The sequence below is a fragment of the Phodopus roborovskii genome, unplaced genomic scaffold, assembly GCF_943737965.1.
Source record: "Phodopus roborovskii unplaced genomic scaffold, PHOROB, whole genome shotgun sequence".
Taxonomy (NCBI): domain Eukaryota; kingdom Metazoa; phylum Chordata; class Mammalia; order Rodentia; family Cricetidae; genus Phodopus; species Phodopus roborovskii.
In genome coordinates this window covers 3,381,417-3,398,419 of record NW_026126525.1, presented here as the reverse complement: position 1 = coordinate 3,398,419, position 17,003 = coordinate 3,381,417, and the positions used below count along the sequence as shown (strand labels likewise).

The following is a 17,003-nucleotide window of genomic DNA, read 5'->3' as shown; positions in this document are numbered from 1 at the left end:
CTCACTCAGTACCTAGGCTGGCCTCAGACTCACAATCCCCCTGCCCCAGCCTCTAGCCTCCTGCATGTTGAAATGGCAGGTGGACATACCACACCTGATTTCAAGACATTTTCTGAAAAATGTCAACAGTTCTGGTTTCCACAAAAGTTAACAGAGTCAGGTAAACACCATCTTTTATACCTAGATTATAATGGTACACCAGGATGGTAACACCAGAAGAATTATCATTTTGCCCCAGGCAGTTCATCCCAAGATGCCACTATGAACTAGTTGCCATTGTCATCACCACTTTGCACATAGATTTGAAGAAAAAGTCACCTTGCCCGAGTCTACCCAGCCTGAGTCCCATTGCTACACGTAAGTGAAGAAAAGCAAGTCTAGAGTCTGAGTTATTTTTCTGTTGCTCAGTGCTGGAGACCCAAGCCTCACATGCACTCTACACACCCATCCAAGGCTGAGAGTTTAAATACCATTACATCACAGAACTTTCTATGAAGCCAGATGAGAAAATCCTAAGGTCTCTGTTGAATCACCTTTTTATTTTTTATTTATTTATTTTCTGTTTGTTTGTTTTTCAAGATGGGGTTTCTCTCTGTGTAGCTTTGGAACCTGTCTTAGAACTAGATCTGTAGTCCAGGCTGGCCTTGAACTCACAAAGATCTGCCTGCCTCTGGAAGCAAGGATGTGGTGGATTAAAGGCTTGAGTCACCAACACCCAGCAAATCAACTTTTTTTTTTTTTAAAGTGCTTAAATATAACATTAGTATCCAAATATGCTTTATTGTATGCAAATTCTAGAAAACTTGGTTCATACAAATTCAGTTCTTTCCAGTTAATTCCTCATTCCCCAGCCACTCTGTAAATATGAGTTTTCCTCTTTGTCCCTTCACGTCCCTTTCACACGCACATGCTGCACCTGCTCCATGTCCATTGTAGAAAGAACATTAGCCAGAAGGCAAGTGACTTGACAACTCTTTTTCAGGAGAACAAAAACAGAGAAAGTCTCTCTTTAAAGTACCACATGATAAAGTGTTAAAAAAATGAAGTGTCGCATGAGAATAATAAGTGACACTTTAAAAAAAGTGATAGCTGAGGAGCTACTGAAATGTAATCTACCATTTTCTTAACCAGAGGAAGGTGTGCAGTTTCTCCTTTTTAAGAGAACTTCTCTCTCACCGTCTTTCTGAGAACTCTCTTTAGGATCTCAAAGACTCACAGTCCCAATGTTTCTTCTTCAAGACACTGCCTCTCATGAGGACTGTCCTCCATGCCATCTTAAAAGCGTGAAATGAGTGACACAAAACGACTCAACTCCAGGTGCGTTTTCATCTACTTACAGGGAGGGCTGCTGAATGTGACACAAAGAACAAGAGTGTGGCAGGAACCCAGGAGTTCAGTGAGAGTGTCCACCAAGCCATGTTGGAAAACACTGGCCCGGTCACCCTTAGGCACTGCTGTGTCTACTTGACACCATGGGAAAGTCAGAGACCTCCATCCCTGTGGATGCCGGAAACAGGTTCAGATTTAACAGCACAGCGGGTCACTTGGGTTGAAGCGGTCTTCTCAAGCCGATTCTCTGTTGCCTTAGTGCCACCTGGATCTCCTCACGAGCCTTCTCCTGACACTTCAGCTTGGTTAGGCGCTTCATTTCACACTCGTTTTCAACTTTGATGGCTAAAGGATAAAGCAAATGAAGCCAACTGAGGGGCATTTTCACCTGGTACCCACTCAAAGCACAGAGCAGGTGGACACCGTTAAAAATTAACAACTTGACCAAGGACAGTTAGGAATCATGGGTGTGGATAAGAAACTTAAAAGTACTGTGATCACTAGCAGATGATAATTGACTCAATGATTAAAGTAGATTAAAAAACGAAGAAGAAAATAAAAGGAAGAAAGGAAACTCACATTGTGCTGAAGGGAGCAGGCCACCCTTGATGGTTTTGCATGTTGCTAGCTTTATGGGACTACCAAATGCAATTTCTCCCAAAAACGGCAACCTGATGTTCGTTAAGTTTGTGTACCAGGTCTTTGTGAGCTGTGCAAGGTCCCATGGTTCCTGTCTGAGGCAAAAGTTCATGAACTTATTCAGTTTTTCGGGCATGCTATGTGAAACACAGACATCTTGCTATCTTGCTACCTTTCCCTCCAGATACCCTGGTAAAGACTATGCCAGAGTTTGTTCAAAGTGCAGTAGCCTACAGCTCCAGCCAATCCACTAATGCAATTGTAAATAGGAACTATAAGCTACAATGTCTTTTTTTTTTTTTTTTTTTTTTTTTTTTTTTGGACACAGGGTCTCACTGTGACACCCTGGCTAGCCTTGAACTTCTATAGACCAGCCTGGCCTCAAATTTAAGATCTGCCTGCTTCTACCTCCCAAGTGCCGGGTTTAAAGGTGTGTACCACCATACCCCCCTGCAATGTCTTTTGTGGATTAAATATTGTGAGCTGGATATGATAGAGCACACTTGCAACCCTGAGAGTGGATAGACACAACTACAATCCTAGTACTTAGGAGGCAGAGGCAGAGGATGATGAAGTTGAGGCCAGCCTCAAATGTATTGTAAGTTCCAGAGCAGCCTGGTGCACACATGATAGAACCCTGTCTTAAAAAAACAACAAAGAGATGAGACTGGAGAGATGGCGCAGCAGTTAAAAGCACTCGCTGCTCAGTGCACAGAGAGATATACTTATACACAACAAATAAAGAAGTCGCATCACACCTTGATCAGGTATGTAGCATATACAAAGACTTCATATATAAACTGGAGAAATAAATGAAACTACAAACTACATTAAAATGATTGCTATGGACTTTAATATTGCTTAATTCTGAGGGACGAATATCAGCTACTTGTCTCTTATCTGCAGTCCATATTCCTTCAGCCCCATTTACTTTAATGAGTGGGGGAATACTATGTGACATATGCCAGCCTTTGATTTTTTCCCCTCCAGTTTTCCTGATAACTTCACCAGGCAATTTGTTTTGTTTTGTTTTGATTTTTGAGACAATGTTTCTCTGTAGTTTTGGAGCCTGTCCTAGAACACACTCTGTAGACCAGGCTGGCCTGGAACTCACAGAGATCCACCTGCCTCTGCCTCCTGAGTGCTGGGATCAAAGGTGTGTGCCGCCACCACCACCTGGCTTATCACACAATTTTAGGAAGTGACTTAACAATGTCAAATTATTATAGAAGCAGTTTAAAAAAATCACAAAAGGGACTAGAAAGACAGCTCAGAGGTTAAGAACACTGGCTGCTCTTCCAGAGGTCCTGAGTTCAATTCCCAGCACCTACATGGTGGGCTCACAGCCATCTATAATGAGATCTGGTGCCCATTTCAGGCCTGCAGGGGCATATATAGGCATAATACAGTATACATAATAAATAAGTTGTTAAAAAAAAGAAAAAAATCACAAAGATACATTTATAAAAATTCTCACTCTAATTTAAAAAGACAAAAACCAAAACAGATTTTAAGATGGTTCTGCAGGTCAGAGTTCATGCCAGCAAGATCAATGACTCAGACTTGATCCCTGGGATCTCTAGTGGTGGGAGAGAGCCAACTCCCACACACTGTCTTCTCTGACTCTCCATGAATGCGCTGTGGCATGTGTTTTGTTTGTTTGTTGTGGGTTTGGTGTGTTTTGTGTCTTATTTTATTTCCTTTGATTTTGTTTTTCTCCTAAATTGCCCAGGCAGGTCTTTAATTTATAATCCCCCTGCCTCAGCCTCCCAAGTGGCTAGGATTACAGGCCTGTGCCACCTGGCCTGGCTAAAATTACACTTGTAATGATATTTACTTGAATGGTACTTTATGTAATCCAAGGTCTAAGCAGACACAACTGACAAAACTAAGAGGAATGAATCGTAGCTTCCCTGCCACTTTAGTCATGCAGCCTTTAAGGATATACAGATATCTTAGAGCATGATTTAAAAAGGAAACCTTGCTTGACTAATAATAGTAAATGCCATAATCCAGAGGATAGGAGTTAAAAAGTAAAAGTCAAGCATGCCTGTGCATGACTTTTAATCCTGGCGCCTGGAAGGCAGAGGCAGAAGCCGGAAGACAGCCTGGTCTGCACAGCCAAACAGCTCATTCGGGCGAGCTAAAGTCACACAGTAAGACCGTCTCAAAACACATTGTAAAACAAATGCAATTCTCTAAGGCAATACCACAGATCGCAACTACTGTGTGGTGGTAGCAATGCATGTTCATTATGTGTTCCCTGTATGGCAGGCAACCAGCAGGTCTTAGACATGTGTCAGTTCATTTGCAAGTCCCACCACAATAGATAAGCATGCACTGTTACAAACATGGGAGGTAAGACTAAGACACAGGGTACAGAGGGAGCCAGGCTTGGAGCCCAGGGCTCCAGACTGAAAAGTCCATGCTGACATACACTGCCAAAGAGGATGGGAAGCTAAACTGACCCTTTGCACACCAACTATGGAAGTGCTCTATACAAGTGTTGGGACATTTGTATACTCTAAAGATGTGTGTTAAGATGGCAGCTGTAAAGGTTTTTTTGAATTCCTGAAACAAAATAAAGAAATACAGACATATAAATTTAAACATATATGTTAAGAAACCTGCCAGGTGGTGGTGGCACACACCTTTAATCCCAGCACTTGGGTGGCAGAGGCAGGGACATCTCGTGCATTTGGGGCCAGACTGGTCTACAAAGTGAGTTCCAGGAGAGCCAGTACTGTTACATAGAGAAACTCTGTCTTGAAAAACCATTAAAAAAAGAAAGAAACCCACTATTTTATATGCTAACCTAAAAATTAAAATGTTTTTAAATAAGATGACACAACCTTCCCCAGAATATCATAAACATATGACTGTGGTTTGATCAACCTAGAAACCTGTCTGCTCATTTCAAAGTCCTTTGTTGTGAGGACCAAATAGATTGTATCTTGGTTGTAACTGTCAACTTGACACACTCTAGAATATGACCTAAGAAGGAACTCTCAACTGAGGGATTTCCCAGATCACAAGGCCTGTGGGGGCTTATCTTGACTATTAATTACATAGGAGGGCCCAGTCCATGGTGGGCTGCACCACTACCTTGGGGCAGGTGGTCTGGGTATGTGTGGTTAGTTAACCATACACACATGTATGGGCATGAGCCTTGAGCCTGCCAGCAAGCAGTGTTCCTCTGAGGTTTCTTCTTCAAGCTCCTGCTTAGAGTTTGTGCTCTGGTTTACCCTCAGTTGTGAACTATGATGTGAAAGTGTCCTGGAAAAGACACCAAATAAATCCTTCCCTCCCCTGTATGCAAACTTTGAGTTCTTAGATTTTATATAGGTGTTTTGCTTGCACATGTGTATGTGAATTCCTGTTTTATGCCCACTGGGTTCAGAAGAGGGTGATGGGGCCCCTGGGACTGGAGGTAAAGAGCCAGCACGTGGGTGCTAGGAACCAAGCTGTGATCCTTGCAAAAGTAGCAGGTGTCCTTCATCCATGAGCCATCTCTCTAGACCCCATTTGTGTGTTTTTATAAAAGTAGTATTTGGGAAGCTGGAAGATGGGTTAAGAGCATGAACTGCCTTTTCAAAGGACCGAGATTTGGTTCCCAGAGGTCTTCTGGCCTCTATGGGAACCTGCTCAAACACAGTGCACAGACAAGGAGGCACATACATAAAAATAAATATTTTTTCAAGTAGCCTTTTAGAAACAAAATCCAGACACTTTGAAATGCTTTCATACACTCCATTAACTTGCTGGGAACAGGAGAGTGCCAAACCTGTCACAAATTCCAGCAATGCTACAGTAGTGTGTGTGTGTGTGTGTGTGTGTGTGTGTGTGTGTGTGTGTGTGTGTGTACTTACACTTTATAACAGCTGCCCTTCAAAATGGTCTGCACTGTGTTCCTTCTTGGCAAGCCATATGCCATGGCGAATGATCACAATCTTTTCCTTACATAGGAGCCTGATGTAGAGTCTCCGATGCTCTATTCACTTTGCCTGAAAGAACAGCAACAGTCCTAGTTAACAGTTCTAATTTGAACATTTTATAACCATATAGTCAAAAAGTCATGACAAATCTTTGAGGGGTGTCAGGAAACACTTTCGTAAACATTCGCTGGATCTGAACCCTGAACATAAAAGCTGGTTCTATTCGTTCCCAGGAAGTCGCTCCATAAGTTCAGCCACCATCTAAGGAGAGGGAAAACCAGGTGATGGTTGTCTGTGCGATATTGCAATTGGCAGCCTGCACCCTGGCACCATAGATGCCTGCGCCTGAGTCCCCACACCGGATCTCGCAGCTGCGCGCCCTTGTGGCTGTGATAGGGACCCTGAAGCTCTATACCCCGGCATGGCCAAGCTTGCACTGGACACCTGCAGTTCCAGACAGAACCGGCTGGGGCGGAGCAGAGAGTTGCCCTCTTGGCCCTCCCGCGCCCATCCGCTCCTGACCCTCTGTACCCGGCTGGAGCCGCGGCCCGCGACCCAGGGCGGCACGCGCTAGGCGCACATGGCCGCGCACTCGCAGCCGCCCCGCCACGGACACGCGCCTGCCTGCTTGCTCGTGATCCTGCCTGCTCCTGCTCTGGCACAGGCTTGCTTGCTCATGCGCTCCGGCTTGCCTGATGCCCTGCGTCACCCGCCTCCTCAATAAAGGGCTTTGTGTGCTTGCACAGAGTGCTCGGACTCAACCCGTCCGCGGTGGGAGTCATCCCTCACGAGTGGGTAACAGCCTCTGTGCAAGCCCACGGTCAAGGCTCTGGCTCAGTTTCTACAAAGAGCAGATGGATTTGTGTGGATCGTCATCAAAAGAGTGACCACGGGGGTGGGGGCGTGGGGGGAGTGGGGGTGGAGGGGTGGCAGTCCATCTAGTCACTTCTTAGGGTGTCAAGCAAATGGTAGCACAACCCATGGTTTGCTAGAGCTGCTTCTGGCTAAGGCCAGGACCTTCCCAGTGTCCCTCCTCTGAGCTTAAGACTTCCTAAAGCAAGGAGAATAGCTTATGTGTAGATTTCCTGGGTTGTAAGGATTATAGATAATTTTTAAGAGTCTCTGACCCATGGAAGGGACAGATCATATCATCGTGAGTAGTGGGGACTCTTTAAAAACGTAGCGAGTTCCAGGGCCAGCTTTTAACGTCAAACACACCAATCCCTTTACCTGTCACACTTCTTTCCCGTTTGGTTTTGTTGAGAGAGTCCAAGATGACCTAGGACCACTATATAACCCAGGGTGGCTTTAAACATGCAAAGTCATCAGGCTTGGCAACAAGCTTTTATGCCTGAGCCACAATCCAACCTATACTTGGCTGGCAGGGGAGACATCATGATCATAAAGGTAATTTTCCCAGGGTGAGTCTTATCCATTGTATTCTGGACGTGTGGGGCCCTGCAAGTCCCCCAAATGTAAGAAACTCCACTGCATAATTTGTGGTAGTGGGGAACTATATTTACACCTTCGCCTGAATAAGGAGAAGAGTGAGCAAGGTAACAACAAACAAAACATTTTTACAGACATGTGCCCTACGATGATCTAGCAAACTCTCCTCCAGACCCATTCATAATCCTTAACTATATCAACAAAGAATATACAACACCACCACACCCCCACAGCCACAGGAGAAATAAAACAACATTCAAGGAGGTGGAAGAAGGCTACCCAATAAAGACCTGCAAATAAAGACCCTTTTCTGCATTTTCTATACCAAATTTGGAGCTGAAAACCCAGATTTCGTTCCCAGCACCTACATGGTGCTAACAACCATCTGAAACTATTGTTCCAGAGATTCTGACTCCCTCTTCTGGCCTCTGAGGGCACGCACAAACATGGTGCACAGACATATATGCAGAAAAAAATACCCTAACACATAAAATAAAAATAAGTCTTAAAGACTGGAGAGATGACTCAGCAGTTAAGAGCTCTGGATACTCTTCCAAAGGACCCAGCTTCGAATCCCAGCACCCACATGACCATTCACAGCCCTCGTAACTTCAGCCCCAAGAGATCTGACTTTATCATCTGACCTCTGCAGACACTACATACAGGCAAGGAGAAAACACTCTTACACACAAAAAAATATTGTTAAAAAAAATCTGGGTGGTGATGGCACACACCTTTAATCCCAGCACTCAGGAGACAGCAGCAAGTGGATCTTTATGAGTTCTAGGCCAGCCTGGTCTACAGAGTGAATTCCAGGACAGCCAGAGCTACACAGAGAAACCCTGTTGGGGGGGGGGAGGAAATACCAAATACCAAATTCTAGCAGGAAGGGACATAGGGTCAGTAAGAAAAGATAATGAACAAAATGTAAGAATATATACATGAAGTTCCTGGGATAAATCCCATTATTTTGCATGCTAACTTAAAAATAAATTGCCAAATTCTACCCCTCTTTTCTTCTTCTCTTCCTCCCTCCTCTTTGTGTCTCTTGTTTATGCCCATCTTCACCTCTCTCTCTGTCTCAGTCTCTTGCCCAGTTAGCATCCCTCGTTTTAATTGTTTGAGTGAGAGCTGCTGCCACCTAGTGTTAAAATTTAGAAAGAAGACTGCAGAAAAGAGGTGTGCCCAAACATAAACTCAGTAACTAATATCGTTTGCCATGTTTTAGATGGTCACTTAATTACTACATGATTGGCGGCCTGCTGGGATTAAAGATGTGTGCTACCACTTCTAAGTTTTTATTGAGCTTTTATTTTTTTCAAGACAGGGCTTCTCTGTGTAGTCCTGGCTGTCCTGGAACTTGGTCTGTAGAACAGGCTGGCCTTGAACTCACAGAGATCCTCCCGCCTCTGCCTCACAAGTCCTGGGACTAAAGGTGTGCGCCACCACTGCCCAGCACAATGAAAACTTTAAGACAATGAAAAAAGAAATTGAAAAGTAAAAAGATTTGGAGAAGACTTCCAGTTCTCCTGAATTGGCAGAATTAATACTGTGAAAATGACTAACCTACAAATTCTATAAAAGCCCATCAAAATCCCAATGCTATTCTTCCTAGAACTAGACAAAAAAAGAAATCCTAAAAGTGTTATGGAGACACAGAGACAACACAGCAATCCTGACCAGAAAGAAGCTTCCAGCAATGCCACAGTACCTAACTTTATACTGCAGTCTCTCACAGTGACAAAGACAGTACAGTGAGGGCACAAAAGCAGACATTAGACCATTCAACATAATAATAAACCCAGAAATGAACGTACACAGTTATAGCCTCCCAATGTTTTATGAAGGGGTCAAAATAAATATGGGAGTGGAAAAGCCTATTTGACATATAGTGCTAGGAAAAACTGGATACCCACCTGTAGAATAAAAATACATTGTTTTATCTTTCTGCACAGAAACCAGCTCAAAATAGATTAAAGACCTAGTGCTAACACACTGAATTTGCTAGAGCACGGTGTTGAACATTTCAAAATACAGGCACAGACGGGGGTTTCTAAACAGGACTTGGGTAGCAGGAAGAAATCCCTGAGTTAGAATGAGATCACAGCAAAGCAAACCAGCAGCAAACTGAGCAGCTGGTCCATGGGGTGCAAGAAAGTCTCAGCAGCTCTACAGACAGGGAGTGAATAGTAGAACATATGGGAAGATCTGCAGAAATTAAACTCAAACAAATTGCCAGGTGTTGTCACACATACCTTTAACCCCAGTGCTTGGGAGGCAGAGGCAGGAGAATGGAGTTCGAGAACAGCCTGGTCTATAGTGTGAGTTCCTGTATAGCCAGGGCTACATAGAGAGATCCTGTCTCAAAGAAACAACAAAAAATAAATAATAACCTGCAACCAGATGGCACATGCCTTTGATCCCAGTACTAGGAGGCAGAGGCAGGTGGATCTCTGAGTTCGAGTCCAGCCCAGTTTACAGAGTAAATTTCAGAACAGCCACAGTCACATAGTGAGACTCTGTCTTAGACTAGTCCCAAGACAGCCTCCAAAGCTACATAGAGAAACCCTGTATTGAAACAATAACAAAACAAAAAGAATAAAATTGAGAAATTGAACTGGGTATAGTCAAGTTTGCCTTAATCCCAAAACTAGGGAGGCAGTGGCAAGTGGATCTGTGAGTTCAAAGCCAACCTGGAGCCCACAGTGAATTCCAACTCTGGACACAAGGTCCCTCTGCCTCAGAGGGCACCACATTCATATGTACACACCCACATATGTAACACATACACATATATATTCAGTTGAAGGTAGTTCATTTAGTCGGGGCAACACAGGACAGGAGGACCTGAAGTGCAAACTACATCCAAACTCTCGTCTTTTCCCAGCCTTTTCCCAGTACTAGGCCTCAGTACTCATATGTGAGACAGAGTCGATTGTGCATACATGCATCATGGTCATAATTTGAGACTGCATATTAAGATATAAGAGAAGGTTTAGCACATGCTATAGAATAAATACAAACTCAGTATTTTGAGAATTTGAAAGTAAAAATTTAGGTCAGACAAGGTGAAGCACAACTTAATCCCAACACTCGGGAAGTTGAGACTGAAGGACATAGAATAAGATGTTTCAAAAACTCAAACAGAAAGTTAAACTTAGTTTTCTGTATCCTTCCAAAACAATAGAAAGAGGCTTGGAGGAACGTAGTCAAGGGAGTGCTTGCTAAGCAGGTGTGAGGCCCTGAGTCTGAGCTTCAGGTAAGAAGCCAGGCATGCTGGTGCTCACCTGCAATCCCATCGCTGCCCAGGAGTAGGGAGGGTCCTCAGGCCTAGCCTACTTGGTGCTGTCTCAAAAACCAAGGTGGACAGCTCAGGAAAGACAATAGCCAAAGTTGACCTATGGCCTCTACATGCATGTGTACCCCTGTGCACATTCTCCTGCACACAGAGGGGTCCTGTGTGTCACTACCCACAGGAGACTGTCAATCCTAAACTATTAGATGAGCAAATGATCAGTGGAAAAATCTGCAACAACCAAATCTTGGGAAGTTATGCAACATTTTGCTTTTTGCTTATGGCCCTTCTGGGAAGGCAAAAGAAGTTTTGTTTTATGGGACAGGTTATTTTAATATGGTTCAGACTGATTCCCAATTCCCCCATGTAACCCAGGCTGACCTCAAAATCATAGTTCTCTTGCATCAACCTCCCAAGTATTGGGATCCTAGGTAGATGCCACCATATTTCCAACCAGAAAAATTCAAGCAGATACAAGAACAAGAGATTAATGCAATGAAGTCACCACACCCTGTACCCAAGTAACAGTTGACCCTCAAGGTCGGTTTACTGGAAGTCACCCAGGAGACTTCCAAGGCACACCTCTGAGTGTGTGTTTCAAGACAGGACTAATTGGAGAGGAAGAAACCACATCTCATGGAATTGGAACTTTGCACAGATACAGGGGAAAGAAAAAAGCAAACAAGCATATAATCGCCTTTCCCTGTCTCCTGACTGGGATGAGGTGAGCAGCCTCCAACACACTTCCCCTGTCATGATGCTTTGCCCAAGTTCATGCAGGGACTGAAAGCTTTGAAACCATAAACCAAAACAAATCTCTCCTGTTTTTAAGGTATTCTGTAGGGATTTTGGTGTCAGTGACACAGAAATAACTGAGAAATTCATCAGCCACTAACAACATGCTTCCAACACCGTTTGCTCTGTCATTTCATGCCTTTAAAACGTGTTGATCTGCTTGGTGTAGTGCTGTAATTCCACAACACCAGAGGTAGGCAATTAAGAGTTAAAGGCCAATTGCAGCTACACATTCCAGGCCAGTATGAGCCTTTTCAAAAAGAAAAGGAAAGAAAGGAAGGGAAGGAGAAACAGGGGAGTCAGAAGGGAAGGGGGTGTCGGAGAGGTGAAAAAAGGGGAAAGAAATGTCTTCAAAAGCTCCCACCTTCAACCCCAGCACTCAGAGGCAAGCGACCTCTGTTAGTTCACGGCCAGCCTGGTCTGCATAGTGAGTTACAGGACAGCCAGAGCTACATAGTGAGACTCATTTGGAAAGAAAAGAAAAAGAAAATTCATTGATCAGTTATGTCACTTTTATTCTTTTTCTTGTGGTGATAGGAATTGAACCTCCCCTCTACCAATTAAGCAAGAGTCCAGCCCTGTCTATTGAGACAGAGTCTCTCTATGGCTCAGGTGGCCTTGACCTTCCCAAAGATGGGATCCCAGAGTGTTCCTGCCTAGTTGTGTCACTTTTTAATATTTACTTAAAATAAAATTAAAAATAGATGTCTCTGGAGCTGAACATTTTTTTAATTTTTTTATTATTATTTTATTTAATTTTATATAACAAAGTCCAATTAAATGAAAACAAACATTTATAGACAATATTTGGGAATTTGGGCATCGTTCTTTCCAAACTACTTCCTGCTGGTAAGGGACGCTGTCATGGGGGATTCGAAGAAGATTCAGAAATCCTGGCTGTAGTCTGTAAGGCTGTTTTGTCCAGCTGTTATGAATGTAGGATCACCTTGTACTCTGTTTCAGGCGGTCTGGCGTGATCAAACCACATTAGTCTGAAAGGAATCCACATCTTTTCATTTTCTGTGGAAACAAAAATAGAAATCCTTTTCCCCAGTAACTTGTCCTTCAACTTAAATTTTGGAGTCAAAGCATTTTTTTAATTTAATTTATTATTTTACATGTCGATCCCAGTTCCCTCTCCCTCCCTCCCTCCCCCCATCCCTCCCTTCCTCCTTCTCTCCTTTTTACCCTCTCTGCCCTCTCACATGCACTCTAAACACCCTCCCCTCCCATCCCCTCACCCCAATTCCATATGTAGGGGAATGCCATCCAGTTGGGGTCATGTAGATCTGACAGGTCATGTGAACTAGGGACTAGGGCTTCTCTCCTGTCTCTAGATTAAGGCAGCTATCCCTCCATGGGGGATATGTTCGCAAAGTCCTTTTGTGCACCAGGGATACATCCTGGCTCCACTGTCTGAGGTCTCTTAGACTGCTCAGTCCTTCTGGCTGAGATCCATATTCAGGGGGGGCCTGAGTCAGCCCCATGCTGGCTTCCCAGCTATCAGTCTAGTGGCCCTTAGCTCCTCCTTGTTCAGGTAAGCTGTCTCTATGTGTTTCTACCGCATGGTCTTGTCATCTCCATCTGCATCTGGGTTCTAGTTCGACTCAGTGTTTATGTATGGGTGTTTGATCCTGTTTCCAACAGGTATTAGTTGAGAGCTCCCTGGAGAAGTTAGTTGTTGATCTCACTCTCTGGGAAGGGCATTTATGATAGCCTTTCCATGGAAGCTGAGATTGTTAGTTGGGAGCAGTCTTGTAGTTCTCTAGATCTTTCTTTGTGTTCAATTTTATCTTCAAACCAATATTGGCTCCCTCTTTTATGTTCTCTTTCTCTGTCTCTGTCTCTCTCTTTCCTATCTTCTATTCCTAACCAGGCTCAATCTTCCTGGTCGCACATGTTTTCCTTTCCTCCCCCTCATTTTCTCCTACTTCTCTCTCCATTCGCTGTCCTCCCCCACTATACCTGAGCTCTGGGGGACTTGTCCCTTCCCAGTTCTGTGAGGGACTTTATATGAATCTCTTAGAATACACCTTGTATCCTAGTTCGTCTGGTGATGTGAATTATAGGCTGGTGATCATTTGATCTAGGTCTAAAATCCATATATGAGTGAGTACATACTGTGTTCCTCTTTTTGTGACTGGGTTACCTCATTCAGGATGGTTTCTTCAAGTGCCATCCACTTGCCTGCGAATTTCAAGATACCATTATTTTTTTCTGCAGAGTAGTATTCCATTGTGTAGATGTGCCACATCTTCATTAACCATTCTTCAATTGAGGGGCATCTAGGTTGCTTCCAGGTTCTTGCTATTACAAATAGTGCTGCTACGAACATAGTTGAACAGATGTCTTTGTTGCATGGATGTGAATCCTTTGGGTATATGCCTAAGAGGGGGATTGCCGGGTCCTGTGGTAAACTAATTCCCATTTTCCTGAGGAACCGCCATACTGATCTCCAAAATGGCTGTATGAGTTTGCACTCCCACCAGCAGTGGAGGAGTGTTCCCCCTTTCTCCACATCCTCTCCAACATAAGTCATCATAATTTTAGCCATTCTTGCATGTGTAAGATGGTATCTCAAAGTTGTTTTGATTTGCATTTCCCTGATAGCTAAGGATGTGGAGCACTTTCTTAAGTGTCTTTCAGCCTTTATGATTTCCTCTATTGAGAATTCTTTCTTCAGTTCTGTACCCCATTTTTTAATAGGGTTATTTGGTGTTTTGTTGACTAGTTTCTTCAGTTCTTTGTGTATTTTGGAGATCAGGAGCTGGACATTTTAAAACATTTTTCTAATGTAAAATTTCAGACTGAGGTCCTAGTGGCTGGAGTGAAAATCTGCATCTGGGAGAGGTGGTTTCTTCACCTGTTTCTTCCACTAAAGAAAAGCACTCACCACACCGTAGGTCTGTAGGAACAATGACAACTGATGGCTGTACCTCTCCAAGCAAGAGAGAAGCCCCCCAAGCACTTTTCCAGCTGTACACTTGGCACTCCTTTTGTGTCAGGCAATTGTTCCAGCTCAGTCTAGAAGCAGGTTTTACAAGAGACTGAGGGCTTGGTCTTGGCTCTGAGAGACACCGGGGAGACAAAGAAGCACTTTAACAGCGCACCTGCGGCCTCGCCAACTTTGCTGGCAGTCAGGCTATCTGGTCACAGTGGGGTGAGATTAAACAGAATGTGGAGTTGAGAGGGGAGCACTCTGGGTTGAGAGACCCTCTTCAGTGCTCCCCTGGCCTCAGACACGGCCCTCTGCAATGTCACCACACTTAACTTCCAAGCACAGGCATTGGTCCAAACCCAAGCCTCCTCAGGGTCGAGGCCTTACTTCACATTCAGCTCTGTGTCAGGCTCCTGTTTTATCCCAAGCAGCCATAGCAATCCCTTCATGGTATCTGAACAACAGTTACTCACAAAACTGGCAACTGATAACGTCAAGGAAAGGTGGCCTAGTGACCCGAGATTGGTTCCAGAAAGATCGAGTCCTCATTACCCAAGAAAACAGTTTGCAACATCACTGGGGCTTCTTCAAGTTTGGATTATGGTTTTTTTTTTTTGTTTGTTTGTTTGTTTGTTTTGTTTTGATTTTGGTTTTTCGAGACAGGGTTTCTTTGTGTAGCTTTGTAGACCAGGTTGGCCTTGAACTCACAGAGATCCACCTGCCTCTGCCTTCCAAGTTGTTTATTTTCTGTGTATATCTGTGTGTGTGTGTGTGTGTGTGTGTGTGTGTGTGTGTGTGTGTGTATGTGTGTATCTCTGTGTGTATGTATACCTTTTGTGTGCTGGTGTTACAGACCCAGAAATAGGCATTGTATCTCCCAGAACTGGAATTACAGGCTGTTGAAAGCCACTTGACGTGGGTTCCGGGAACCAAACCTGAACACAGTAAGAGCTCTTAACCCCATACCATCTTTCCAGCCCCATGCGTTGCCATATGATGGGCTCCATGATAATGTTCAGTGGGCAAACAGGAATATCTCCCAAAGACCCTCATCAACCACAAACAACTCAGAGGCTATGCAGGCTGGGTGACCTTGAAGACACAGCCATTTCCCAGGAAATTCTCAGCTCAGCAAGCAGCTGAGTGTGGACCCTTCAGAAATGATACCAGTCGGAGCTGGGCATTGGTGGCACACGCTTTTAGTCCCAGCACTAGGGAGGCAGAGGCAGGAGGATCTCTGTGAGTTTGAGGTCAGCCTGGTCTACAGAGCTAGTTGCAGGACAGGCTCCAAAGCTACAGAGAAACCCTGTCTTTAAAAAACAAAACAAACAAAAACCAAGCTTTTATAAATAAGTGCCCCCCATCCTCTTTCGGATAATGTGGGATGGTCATTTAACCAAAAGGACTCCTTAGAAAACTAGCAGGGACTGGCCATTGGCCTGGAGTATTGTAGAAATACATATTCTTTGAACTTCATGATTGTTCACTTTTTGGTGGTTGGGGGTGGATGAGACAGGGCCTCATGATGTAGCCCCAGCTGGTCTAGAATTTTCAAGAAAGCTGCAAGCCTTTGAACCTGAGCATAGACGTACACACAGCACATGCGTACACACACACACACACACACACACACACACACACACACACATACACACCCCTGCATTCACACTGACACACACATTAGTGTGGTGTCTGGGCACAGAAGGGTAGAAGCAGAATAGCTAATGGTAGGAGTGGAAAGAGGATTTGGAGACGAAAAGAAAAAAGATGTTGCTGTGTTGACTTAGTTGTAGTCAGGGAAAACACAACTTAAAATCCTAATTTTGTTTTAATTTCCCTTCCTGACATGACCCAGGAAATTAAGCAAATGACTTTCATTTCTCTATTTCAAGCACTGCTGCCTTCTCCTTATCCCCCTCCTTCTTCTTCAAGAGAGAGACTACTCAGGCTAGTCTCGAACTTGCTACCAAGGATGACTTTGAGCTTCCAATCCTCCTGTCTTCACCTCCCAAGTGATGGGATTAGAGGCCAGGGCCACCATACCTGACTGCTCTTTTAAAAGTTTGATGGAATTCTTCAGCCCTGATCAAACTGGAACTCACTGTGGAGCCCAGGCTTGGGTTAGTCTCAGTGCAATCCTCCTGTCTCAGACTTCCAAGTACTGAGGTTACAGGTGTGAGCCATGATGCCCTACTGCTGGTTCTGATGTCTCTTTCTTCTCTTTCTTAGACTTGCCTCTCATTTTTTAAAAATTAGAAGTCTTGGGCTGGAGAGATGACTCAGCAGATGAGAGCACTTCCAGAGGATCAGGGTTCGATTCCCAGCATCCACCTGGCAGCTCACAACTGTAACTCTAGTTCCAGGGCTTCCAATGCCCTCCCACAGACATTCATGCAGCCAAAACACCAATGCACATAAAATAAAAATAAATTTTAAAAGCTAGTGGTCATTATTTTAGTAAATATTGACTGAGGCTCATTATGTGCTGTGTTTGCTGTTGGAGCAGGTGACGTCCCAGATTCTAAAAGTGGAACTTGAGACTTATCCAGGTAAGTCATGGATAGCCCCCCTAAAGCAGTGATTCAGGAGGACAGCCTTAGCAGTCAGGGTACACTCAGCAACC

At 44.2% G+C, this 17,003-nt stretch overlaps 1 protein-coding gene and 1 non-coding gene across 2 annotated transcripts; one reads left to right on the top strand and one right to left on the bottom strand.

Moving 5' to 3' along the window:
- Window positions 1-1,489: 1,489 nt before the first annotated feature.
- Window positions 1,490-6,528, bottom strand: CUNH4orf36 (chromosome unknown C4orf36 homolog). The gene is made up of 4 exons (XM_051198179.1): window positions 6,435-6,528; window positions 5,838-5,972; window positions 1,909-2,063; window positions 1,490-1,674 (listed from the first exon to the last, which is right to left on the bottom strand). The coding sequence occupies exons 2-4, from the start codon at window positions 5,900-5,902 to the stop codon at window positions 1,541-1,543; spliced, it is 354 nt and encodes a 117-aa protein (XP_051054136.1). The 5' UTR covers window positions 5,903-5,972; window positions 6,435-6,528; the 3' UTR covers window positions 1,490-1,540.
- Window positions 6,529-7,273: 745 nt separating this feature from the next.
- Window positions 7,274-7,435, top strand: LOC127232500 (U1 spliceosomal RNA). Its single transcript, XR_007835376.1, has one exon. It is a non-coding gene; the product is annotated as a U1 spliceosomal RNA (small nuclear RNA).
- Window positions 7,436-17,003: the final 9,568 nt, after the last annotated feature.

Excerpts from the sequence above, each read along its gene's own strand:
- CUNH4orf36 (XM_051198179.1), bottom strand. The coding sequence starts at position 5,902 with ATGGCATATGGCTTGCCAAGAAGGAACACAGTGCAGACCATTTTGAAG. Across the intron at positions 2,064-5,837 it reads AAGGGCAGCTGTTATAAAGT|ACAGGAACCATGGGACCTTG; the intron begins GTAAGTACACAC and ends CTTTTGCCTCAG. Across the intron at positions 1,675-1,908 it reads CCTGCTCCCTTCAGCACAAT|CCATCAAAGTTGAAAACGAG; the intron begins GTGAGTTTCCTT and ends TTTATCCTTTAG.